Genomic DNA, 12,268 nt, shown 5'->3' with positions numbered 1-12,268 from the left:
TGAGAACCACAGCCTTAGATGTTTCCAGCTCATTCCTAAGATGCATGGCGAATGGGTTTCAGAGGTGTTGAGACACCGATCCCCTCAACACGAGGCAGGTGGGGAGGCTGGAGCGCGGGCAGGGCCTGGGTGTTCTCCAGGGCACAGCTGCCGAGCATTTCGGGGGGCCGTGTAAATCAAAGCCTCGCTAGTGTCTTCAGGGTCCTAACATCTCCGACTCAGTAATTCTACCTCAGAAGCTGTATTTCAAGGAGATGCATTCAAACACGGAAGACAAATTTAAATGAAAACATTCATTTCAACAATATGTATAATGGCAAAAACTGAAAGCAACCTGGGTGAATGACTAAGTAAATTATGGCATATTCAGAGGGTAATATTTCAGAAAGTCTTTTAAATGCTTCTGAGGAGTTTGTAATGACGTGTAAAATATTAGCATGCTAGATGGAATCCATAAAATTTCATATAAAGCATAATTATATTTAATACAAACTAAATATGTAAGCCGTACGAACAGGCATTTACACACACACACACACACACTCTTCATAAAGTGCACATGTGCTTTTGCATTCTACAAAAATACATGCAATTAAAACATCTTAGACATGTACACAACGAACAGAATTGGTGACATAATGATTTCGGTCAAAGAAAGCGGAACACAAGGGTTGAAAGCGAACGAGCAGGCGGCCTGGCCGGCCTGGTCTCCGGCGTTGCCACTGCCCCTGGCGCTTCCCCACGGCCCCTTCGGCCTGTTCCACGAGACATAGCACCACACGCTTCTCCGACACCTCGCGGAATGAAACAGCCGCCGCCTCGCTCCCGGCGCGGCATGAGCCGAGAAGGGCCGGAGCCCAGCCGTACACGGGCCCCGCCGCCCGGCAGGTGGAGCTGGCCGCCCCGCGCCCCGCGCCCCGAGCCCCGCCTCGCAGGACCAAATGCGCCCCGCAGCGCTCGTCGGACAGCAGGAGCGCAGACCCGGCGTGTCGCACGCGCACTGAGTCCTCGACGCTGTCGACAGGTTCCTGGTAACTGTGATTTCAGGCGAAACGACGCGCCACGACACCAGTGTTAGCCGGGCTAGCTGACGCAAGCAAGACGCGCGTTCCTCCGGCCTATTTCTGGTCGCAAACAGCATCACCAAACTTCTAAATAACCACCCCAGACCCTTCCGACGGGGAACACCGAAGGAGCCGCGCGCTCTACGTACATTTAAGAACGACGAACGCAACAAGCAGCTTCCCGGCCCGCATCTCCAGGCGCGCGTGGGCGGCCGCAGGTGCCCCGCGCACGGCGCCCCTCACTCCGTCCCCCAGTCGCAGGGGCTCCCTCGCACCCCAGCCCCGGGCGGCGTGGACGCGCCACGTCACCACGCACGCGTCGCTCTGGGCCGCCCAGGCCCCGGGAAGAACCCGGGGGAAACCCGGGCGGGCCGGGGCGAAGGGAGAGCTCCGCGGACGGTGACCCCCGTGGATCGATCCGTTCCCCTCGTCAACCCCATAACCAAACGTCGTCGGAGGAGGAGACGATGCGAACGGAGGACCCGCTGCATTTAACATGCTCTGCGATCCTTTCTCTGGGATCGCACAGCACAGGAAAAGCTGGGGTCCCCGCGGGGGGCGGGGGGATGCGCTGCTGCTTCTGTGAAAATGAGACAAGCGTAACGTTCGCCTTTCACCCACAGATGCCGAGCAACTTAGATATTTATTCGAACATCAAGTAATAGAAATACAGATCCTTATGAATGGCAGGTCGAGTCTCCTTTCCTTTCGCTCAGGCTTTCTACTGTAATTACATTTTACTTTACTGCTTCGCTGTTGTTCGTTTGATTTTATTTCTGATGACTTCAAAAACATTTATTTTATTGTGAGAATTAAAATTGGTTGAGGACTACATTATAAATAAATACAGAAATAAAATGAGATCATTTTTTTCCCACAAAAGAATTTTTTTCTTGTTATGTTTTAGAGAGGGGTGAAAGTCACCATTAAGAGAATGGAAAGGGAACTCGCAGAGTAGAAAACTGTACTTGCAAAACGTGTATTTGACAAATGTCTTACATCGTTTAGGATAGAAAATGAAAAATAAAAAAGTACTACAAATAAATAAGCCAAATCGATTCAAGAGAAAACCGGAGGAAAGTCTTTCAAAAGACACTTCGAAAAAAAAGAGGATAATCAAATGGCGAATATGTTAAAAACTTTTTAATTTCGCTAATCACAATAAAAAGAATTAATCCACAATGAGATAATATTATACACCTACTAGAATACCCAAAATGCAAAATAAAGAAAATACCAATTATTAGTGAGACTATAGAGCAAATAATACTTTCGTGTAGAGTAGACAGAAGTTTAAGTTTGAAAAATCAATTTGGGAGCAGTTTTGATATAGTTAATATTGCAAACATACACATACCCGAGGACGCAGCAATTCTGTCTTTGGATATTTACACCTATGCTCTCCAAAAAATGTATTAGAATTTTCCTAGTAGCACTATTTGTAACAATCCTAACCTAGAAGTCACACAAATACTCATCAACAGAGAAATAGATAAGTAAATTGTCATATGTACATGAAAATACTGTACAGGGATGAGTATGAAGGACCCATGTGCAGTGATGTGGGAGAATCTCACACATACAACAGTGATCTCAGGAGCCAGACACCAAACAATTACGTACTGTGTAATTTCATGTATATAAACACAAATCTACTGAGAGAAGTCAGGGTGAGGGGAGCTTGGGGTGTGTTAGCGCAACGGCACAGAGCCCGAGGGGTTTTGCGGTGTTGGTAATTTTACTTGATTTGGGTGTTGGCTACACCAGTGTGTTTGGTTTAATATTCATCGAATGACACATATTATGTGTATTTTCTGTTTGTATATTATGTATCAAACGAAGTTCAAAAAGAAAGTATCAAGAGAAGACTAGTTGAGTCAGAAAAATCTAGAAATATAGGTTCCATTCCTTGCTCTACGATGTAGTAAGTGTCCCAAAACCACTGCAATAAAAAATTAAATTGTCCAAGATTTATAAGCTAAATAGAAAAAAAAAGCCTGCCCTGCTTCCTCATAGGTTTGCTTAGAAAGCCAAATGAAATAAAGATGACTAGTCTTGTGAGATAGTAAAGCATACATAAAGCTACTGTAATTATATACATATAGCACTGATAGATCACTCAAGTCAAATAGAAAGATATTTGACATAATTTAGTTTAACTATATGTAGAGAGTCATGTAGCAACCCTCTGACCCTTTGGGAAAAAAAAAATTCTACCTCACTTTCTAAACCAAAATGAAATCAAGATGAAGCAAAGCTTTAAAATAAAACATTGAAATCATAAGAGAACTAAGGGGAAAAAAGGCTAAAATTTTTCCCAAATCGTAGATAGGAGAGAGCTTTTCTAAGGCAAACCACTTTAATGTTTTATAATGAGCACATGTAACTTTTATAATAAGCTAATTATAATATAGCATAAAACATTTGTAAATTAATCTAATTCCTATATTTTATATTTATATAAGTCCATTAGCATTTTCTTGAAGCAGCTAATTCAAAGATGATTCTCTAAAGCATAAAACATGGCCATTCATTAATTCATTTGACAAAAAAAAATAGCACCTACTATGTGCCAGGAACTTTCCTAGAGCTGGAGATGGAGCAGTGATTGAAACAGTAATAATCCCCTGCCCTCGGGGAGCTTACGCTGTAGTGGAAAAAAGACACAGGATGAACTCAAGAATTGAGGGTGATGAGGGTGAATTGAGGGTGAAAAAATACAAAACAGGGAAAGGAGGCAGGACTGCTGGAGCAGGGATGAAGGGGAGTATGAAGAGGCCGAAGGTCTAAAGAGCCAAAGGAGTCTTCCCTAAACAGTTAATTTTTGAACAAAAATTCGAAGCACCGAGAGATGGTAGGATTAGGAGGGGACGCATTTCAGGCAGAGGGCGCGAGGCGGGCAACGGCCCTGAGGCAGCCCTGTGACTGGAACGGCTCGCACACGACTGTGCGGATGGAGAAGAAAGGGAGCCAGGCCGCACGGGGCCTCGCGGGGGTGAGAGCGTTAGCTTTTACTCCGAGTGAGATGAGGAGCCACCTGAGGGTCTGAGGAGAGCAACATCATGGTCGGGCTGAGTTTTGAAGGGATCTTCTGGGCTCCTGCACTGGAGGATGGTGGTTAAACAACAACAACAACAACAACAACAACAACAACAACAGCAGCAGCAAACCCAGACTGGAGACAGATAACAATCAGAGCAAGGAAAAGAGGTCGATGATGACATGAGGAGTGGACTTGCTTTCCTCCATTCACCGAATATTCCTGGCGCACACTCAGACATCGGTCAGGATGATGAAGCAAGCTAGACACAGACGCTGCCCTCGCAGGGAACGTATATGAGCAGATGAAATATGACCAGAAATGGCTGTAATACACGGTAGAAAACAATGAACAAAGGACACGTTTCCATCATGGTTGATAAAGGGGGAGAATTTAAAGTCACCTTGAAGCAGCTGGCATTTCAGCTGGCTGCACAGACATAAGCTCCCTGACGGCGAGCGCTCGCCTCTCCGGTTGCTGGATTCTCAGCACCTCAAACAGTGCTCGGCACAGGTAGTGACCAGCAGACACTTGCTACCTAACGGCCGAAGGAAAACGTGCGTGCAGATTTGCACACAGACCTTGTGGAGAAAGGCACTCGAGCGAAGGGAACGAGATAAGCCGAATCACAGCTGTGAAGAGTTATGGTTTAATCTGGCGGAAGCAAATGAGAACGGTAGGCGTTAAAGGTAAAACCGCAGACTAGGGGTGGACCTTGCTAGTCCTGTGGAGCTAGCGTGATTTCTTTCTTCCTGTAAAGCCGAGAGACTCCAAAAGCTCTCAGCAGTGATTAAGAGAACTTTGCACCAGAAAGATGAGTGTCACAGCACTTAGAATAGCTGATTGAGGCAACCGACCATCTGGTGGATAGAGTCTAGGGACCAGTTTGGATGCTACTGTAAAAACCCAGACGAAAGGCGATGAGGGCCTCGATCAGGTTCTTGTCACTTGGTTCCCTTCATCACTAGTATTTCCGCCGTACTGAACTATTTGTGGATTGGTATATATTTGTACTGTAATATTTTACTTGTCTATCTCCTTTTTCTTCACTAGCAATATTTAGCACTGGTGGACACGTCTAATTATCGCCCAATTTCCCTTCATCCCTTTATTATAGTCATGAAATGCCTCAGCTCTTAGCGGTGACAGACCTCACAGTCAGAGACTGCATTTCCCAGCCTCTTCTGCAACTGGATGTGGCCATAAGACTAGGTTTTGGCGACGGACGTGAGCAGAAGTGGTGGGCGCACCCTCCGGGGCATCCCTTCTAAGAAGGCCGCTTGCTCTCTATTTCCTCCTGCCTCTTCGCGCAGCTCCTTACCCATTTTTCTCTCTTCCTGCATGAAGTGGGTGTTGGAGATTATCCTCTTTTGGGACTACTTAACTTTCTTAGGCCTTTTCCCAACGGAGCAGGTATGGGGGCCTGGAGTTGCCGCAAGGATCAACTTTCACAGGCTTTTGCAAAAAGAGAATATGGGAGGCAGGGCCCAAGCTCCATGATTGTGCACAAATTTGGATTTTTATATGTGAAAGAAGCAACTTCTGTTTTAGTTAAGCCATTGTTATTTGGTCTCTGTTAAAGCGGCCAAATCAGTATTTTAATATATAGTTTATAAATACTGACCACGACTGCTGTGTGTGAAATGAGTATATGATTACAAGTATAAAAGTACACTTATATCTATATAAGTAAACTAGTAATACATAATTATTACTCTCATTCTGCTGCGCTTTAAGCATGAAACATCTATAGTCTACTGAAAAAGAAAACAGCAACATAGAGCTTAAACTGAGGTCAACGTCTACACAGACCTTGGGTCCACATCCACACTTGCTTTGTCATAGGGTGATTAGCACAGCCACCCCCCATCTGCTGAGATAAAGATGGTACAAGACTGGGCTACTGTATTGTACCACATGCAAAGCCTTTAAAGGGAAATCTTCAAATTCTATATCTCACCATAATGTTCAGATAACATTATAACAATATCAATTTGAATATCATTCTCTGACTGCAAGACTTGCGTCATTGCTTGTTTTCATATAGAATGCAACAACGATTTCGAGGGAGTAAAGGAACTACTTACTATTGAAGAACCTTTGACGCTGGGATTTAAAACACTAGCCATTTATGTTTATTACTGCTTTGTAAATAATGTTGCGGTCTTGTATATAAGTTATGAATCTAAATAAAGATTATACAGCTCATCTGATGAAATCTTAACAAGTTTGTGTGCTTCTATTATTACTAAAGCGCTCTTGAAGAAACCACGGGAGGCTCCATATAACTCTCGAAGGTAATGTTCTGTATGTCTTTTGTAGGAGAGCAGTGAGATGGTGACTTACTTAATGGGCAAGTGTTTGGAAGAGGAAACCGAAGGCAAGCCCTAACACAACGGAATCGTTCAGGGGCTCGGCTTTCGGAACAAGGCGTTGAAATTAAGAAAAGCTGGAGATGGGCGTATCATTTTCTGACTAAAAATAGACCTTAAAAAAGGAGAATATTTTGACTTTATGATGCCAAAAGGTCTATACTGTTGAAGACAGAAACGGTGAAATGTAAATACTGAATGTGAAAGGAGAAATGGTTTTATTTCCTATACCACTGAAGTTAGTTTGTGTAAACAGTACTATCTTTCTTTTATCAAGACTAGTGTTGGTGTTGGTGGCTTCCTTGGAGTAGAACGACAGGGATTGTGTTTTGTTGATCCCAAATCCCTGGAACTGTGCTTAACAAAGTCTTAGCTTTAAAAAAGTCGTTGCTTGAATGAGTGAATGAATGGATGATGTTCGCATCTAAGAATTATGATTTCTACTAAATGAAATCAAAAATTATCCATCATGTTTTGAAGACTCCAATAGAAAAATAGATATTGAGATTGTTCTCTAAAAAATATGAAAGTAAGATAATTTATCTCAAGTTGTTTATAAAGAAGTCTGCTTCATAATCAGTGTCTTTTTTTTTTTGTCTGTTAAGTATATTTATTACAGTTGGCAATACTGAGATATTTGGTTTTCCAGAGCTATGACTTTAGCATAAGGTTATGTTTAAAAAAGTGACTATGAACATAGTTTAGAAAAAAGAATCTGAACGATAATTTTTTACATCTGTGAAAAAATATAGCACTGAAAGTCACTAACATCATAATCATAAATATGTGGAAGAAAAGAACAATTAGCTCAAGTGGTTATGGAATTCTGTATTGCGGATGAACAGTCATCTTGGCTTCCACGACAACCTATTCGCATAAGATACACACCAAGGACTAATGCTACGCCACGCAGTTTAGTTTATTTCTAATAATTTTAACTATTGTAAATCAACTGACACACAGTCCGATAACCAGAATACTATTTTGTCGAGCGGCGTGGAAACCTGGACGTGGGGTCTAGAGGTGATCTGTTTCACTCACATATGCTAAGGATGTGGTTTAGGAATAGGCATTAGGTTTGCAACATTTATGCAAAACAAATAATGTGACACTGAAAAGCAATACTATTCATTTAACATAATGAGTTGCTGTGCAGTAAGTCAGATCCTCCTGGAGTGTAAATTTTACAAATTTGAAAGCTGCATTTATTATTTAATATCTCATTCCCAGACAGGTGCTTACTCAGTAGTAAAACCTGGTTTAGCATAGCAAATTGAAAGCTGTTCAAAAACAGATAGGAAAGTTTTTTGTTTTGTTTTTTTTTACCCTATCATCCATGTAGCTAAACCATCTGTGTGCATTTTAAACTGTTTTTTTTTTCCTCAATAGTATTGAGACTATTTTAACTATTATGAATAAAATAAATGAAATATTAATTGTATTAATAGCCAGAGATGCTTGAAACAAAGTTTGGATTTTTAAAAACATGTACCATTTAAAAGGTCTGTTTGGAAACAATCTTCATATTAAGTCACCTTTCAGTATTCTAACAAGCTAGTACCATTTTGTAAGAAAAGAGTGTTGTTAGAGTCAATGCGAGGATATTCTGATATTTCCTAGGCTGAATTGATGAGATTTCATACTGTAGATTATTTAATGAGTTTATGCTCCCAGCTGTACAATAAGCGCATGTCAAATTTTGCAAGAGACTTTAAGATTTCTAAGAACTCACCTTATAGAAGGCCCTTTGCTGATGGGGCTAGTTTAGGAATCAATGAGTAAAGGGGGTCTTTTCTGCTTCATAAATAGCTTGAGAGTAATTTGGGGTGGCCTAGAAACCAGGAATTTTTGGGAAAGTGCTTATAAATGGGCATCATGGATCACCCGCTCAAGATCCTTTCTAAGAACCGAGCCTGGACCTCCGCGCATGGATGGGTGCCTTCGGCCACTGGCCGACTCATTGCCATTTTTGGCAAAGCCCACCCAGGACGTGGGCTCGGAATCCATCCTAGGGACCGGCCAACCCCTGCGACCTGGTGCCCCCTGACTCGGAGCGAGTGCATTCGATGCGGGAAGATCACTTACGACTGAGTTTTTCATCATGGCTTTGACTGTGAAGCCCTCGGAAACCAGGGCGTGAGGCTGGTGCCCCGGGAGCGGCTGTTGTGCCAGCAGCTTGGTCCTCTTCGGCAGCTTGTCTGGGCATTTGTTTAAGCTCAGGGTCTCTTTTTCTGCCACCATCTTCCTAGAAAATGTCTTGTTCTCATAAAACGTGTAGTAAAAGACTCAAGTGGGTTTTACGGATGTGAGTAGAAGGTCGGGGGAAAAAAATGTAAAAAGGCGCGTTAGTGGTAGCAATTCAGCCCCTCGAAGCGTCCGGGCTGATCCAGATGTTTGGTAGCTCCTGGGTGAAGGGGCTTGAGGGGCGGGGAGGGGCGGGAAGAGGGCCGGACCTTGGCTGGAGCTGCAACAAGCTTCCAAAGGTGAGCCTCGGTTGCTAGGCGACGCGTCAACACTGCGGCCGAGCGGCCCCACCCCGCCTCCCCCGGTGACGAACTTCTCCTGGGCCTTAAACCGGAAGAGCGTCCAGCAGCGGGCGGCGGGAGCCGGGAGCAGGAGCTACGCGTTAAAACTACGACTCCCAGAAGGCCGCGCGCCACGCGCCTGCCGCGCATGCGCCTCGCGGCGGCCGGGCGCCGGGGAGGGGAGTCCCGGACGTTTCAGCCCCGAGCGCGCGGCCGGTGCGAGGTGCGCGCGGGCGCAGGTGTGCGCGCAGGCCCCTTCCTGCCCAGCAGCAGTCGGCCTCTGCCCAGTGACAATGATCGGTACGTGGTGCCCGCCAGGTACAGCCTCTCTGCGCCGCCCTGCGCCCAGCTGCGGCGCCCCTCCGGGCCCCGCACGACGGGGACCCCAGGGCGCCCGCCGGTGCCAACTGTCAGTGGCAGGGCGGCAGTGTCAGCGCTGTCCTTAGCCCGCGCCGCCGGCTTCCAGCGCCCGCCGTGGTCCAGCCGAACAAGTGTGTGTGTTGGTCTCAGTCCCCTCCCGCCCCTGGTTTGACAGGCGTCCCGCCGAAGACACCTGAGCGGGGGGACCCGTGCGCCTCCCCGGGCGGAGGCGGGGTCCGGTCCCGCAGCCGGCGCGCGGCCCCGCCCCGCGTCCCTCGGGGCGCCGCGACCTCTGTCCTCCAGTGTAGGACAGCCAGACGCTGTAGTCCACGCCCACGTCGGTGGGACTCGGCAAGCCTTGAACTCTGATGGAAGGCGCGTGCCGGCGATGGTTGGGCGCCGGAGAGAGTCCTTCAGGTGGATCTAAACTTCCCGTCACCTCGAATTTTTCCTTTTAAATCCCTCATTGGAAGTCTGAGGTGAAAAAAATAAGAGTAAATAATAGCAAGAATTAAAGCATTTTTTTTTCGCATAACGAATTAACGATTCATTATGCAAAATTACGATTTTCTGAAACGCAAAATGACCACCTAGGTGCATGAATGTGAATAAAGCTTTGGAGGTGGCTGTTAGAATTGTTTATAGACGCTGTAACGTATAACGTCAGCAAAGTTCCTCTGTTCCAGGACTGTTTAACCAAGAGCTATTTTAGGCGTTTTCTCTGAAAAAAAAGTGGAAATGCATAGTGTGATTAGAAAACATTGGTTCTCGGTGCCCACCATGATTTGTTTGTGGAGTTTTGGGAGTTTGTTTTGGCAGAGACTTGTTCTAGAGTACGTATTGGTTTGGTGAGCTTATTTGGGTATTATTCCCGATGAACGTTTGAAAATTGCAGCAAGAACGTCTGAAGTCAGGCGCAGTCTATCCAGAAAGATAAGAGATGGATCTTTAAAATGTGTAAGTTTGTATGCACTGATAAGCTCTCCTTAAATACTTTATTAAATTAATGTTAAAATATAAAATATTCTACGTATCGCTGGTAGAGCCATGCCAATTAACTGTCTTCGCAGCGATGATAAAATCAAAGGATGTGCCGTTTTCCTTAAGTTTCTAGCATGATATGAACTTTGAAAGTTATTAACTTAAGAAAAATGCATACATTCATATGAATCTTTTGAGTCTTTTTACGTGACAATTACATAAGATCCATCTGTAAATACAAATCTGAACTGGATCAGAAAACCAAGTAGAAATTTTTCAAAATCTATGGTGTCAGTATTTTACAGGAAAAAATAGACCTTATTATGAAGATAATTGTGCAAATGTTACTCTAATTCAACTTAATCTAGTGCATGGATAATTTTAAAATAAATTTATGGTAAAGCTATATACAGACAGGGACTTAAGATCTAAAATCATCACTTAACTCTAAATTAGTATCTAATAAATGATTATATAACTATTAGGATGAAATGTGTTTTGGTAGTTCCGTTTAGGTTTTATTTGGGATTTAGGGACACAAGAAGGAAGAGTATGCTCTCTGGATTTGATGATTAGACAGTTCTCAGTAATTGGCAATGACATGAAGAATGTCGGGTGGATTTTAAAAAGGTTTATTTCTCATACTCCAGCTGTTGTTTTTCCGTAGTCCAAATAAGTGTGTATTACAACATAAATAATTAAATCCATGTCCCATCCTAAGAAAAATATTTTACATACAAAAACCATGAGGACAATGTGTTATAAATTATTTTATATAACTAGTTGCATTGCCTAAATCTGTCAGTGGAGATATTTTAGTAAAAATCTTAATTGCCAGTTTTGGGCTTGGTTATGCTGAATACTGGTAAAGGTTTTAGAATGCTGAGATTCTTGCTTTTGTGACTAAACTTTGAAGCCAGGAAAGGCATTATAATTTATATCCAGTGATAAGCTGGAGATCAAAATGCATGTAACTATATATTTGGGGATTTTTTTGTTGTTGTTTAAAGATGTGTGTGCTACCCAGAACTTGCCCATTTTATGCTTGTGCTCTTTTTAATTGCTATACTCTCTTTAATTCAAATAGTACTCTTCCACTTTATTTAAATCTTGGCTCACTTTTGAGGGGAAAAAATGGCTTTCCTGGTAGAAAAGAAGTAAAATATTACCTCTCTACCCATAAAATTATCTTCCTTTTACTTTCTTAAAACCAAGATTTTCTTCCTGGCTCTGACTGTTCAAAAGCACTTGTATTTCTCACTTGGATAATGATTGATAATGCTGTGACCCAGACAGGGCCAGAAACAATTTAATTAAAGCTAGTGAAAAATTGTGACTTTGTGAGAAGTATGGGGAAGATTTTCAAGATAATATAAAGCAGAATAGAAAAAAAACTCAAGAAAATTCAACTTAGAAAAATGTAATTTTTGGCACCTCTATTAAAAAGATATTTTACCCTCTTTAAAAATTAGCAATTCTTCGTGATTAAAATTGAATTTTAGTAGTGATATTTGTGGTATATTCTAAATGTCTTATAGAATTGGATTTAGGTATTTGAATACTATCAGATATTAAAGTGTGTGAATATATGTACAACAGTGTCGCCAGTATCGAAATTCACATTCAGTGTCTTATTCTTTAAAAAGGTTTTTGATGCATTTAAAAGACACAATCATTAGAACATAGCCTATTCTGTGCCTTGTTTAACTTAACATCTCTTAGAAAACTTACGTTTCTGCATGTATAGATCTATCCCATGGTAATTTCTGCCTAGACTTTAATTTATGGATGCACATAAATTATGCAAATACTCTCAAATAAATGAGCACTCAGTAAGTTTACAGACAATTGCTATCATCAAGAATGTTTGTGTCCTTATTTTATTTGCATATGTAAGCATATGTATAAAGTACAAACCTTATTAGA

The 12,268-nt window shown here is 42.8% G+C and overlaps 2 protein-coding genes across 6 annotated transcripts in view; one reads left to right on the top strand and one right to left on the bottom strand.

Annotated features, from left to right (window-relative positions):
• Nucleotides 1–9,077, bottom strand: part of PACRG (parkin coregulated) — a 418,828-nt gene extending 409,751 nt beyond the window's left edge. For all 3 annotated transcript variants that reach the window (XR_001594835.2, XM_016128098.2, XM_016128099.2), the window contains exon 1: nt 8,562–9,077. Coding sequence is in view for 2 of the 3 variants with exons in the window: in XM_016128098.2 (XP_015983584.1) it covers nt 8,562–8,717 (156 nt within the window). In the remaining variant the exon portion in view is untranslated. The remainder of the gene's footprint in view (nt 1–8,561) is intronic.
• Nucleotides 9,078–9,185: 108 nt separating this feature from the next.
• The window catches only part of PRKN (parkin RBR E3 ubiquitin protein ligase), a 943,383-nt gene continuing 940,300 nt past the window's right edge, over nt 9,186–12,268 (top strand). For 2 of the 3 annotated variants that reach the window (XM_036218431.1, XM_036218425.1), the window contains exon 1: nt 9,186–9,319. In XM_036218431.1, coding sequence (XP_036074324.1) covers nt 9,295–9,319 — 25 coding nt within the window. In that variant the 5' untranslated portion in view covers nt 9,186–9,294. The remainder of the gene's footprint in view (nt 9,320–12,268) is intronic. The other variant, XM_036218434.1, reaches the window with a different exon arrangement.

Source organism: Rousettus aegyptiacus, unplaced genomic scaffold (assembly GCF_014176215.1).
Source record: "Rousettus aegyptiacus isolate mRouAeg1 unplaced genomic scaffold, mRouAeg1.p scaffold_m13_p_1, whole genome shotgun sequence".
Taxonomy (NCBI): domain Eukaryota; kingdom Metazoa; phylum Chordata; class Mammalia; order Chiroptera; family Pteropodidae; genus Rousettus; species Rousettus aegyptiacus.
This window is presented reverse-complemented; position numbering and strand designations above follow the sequence as displayed.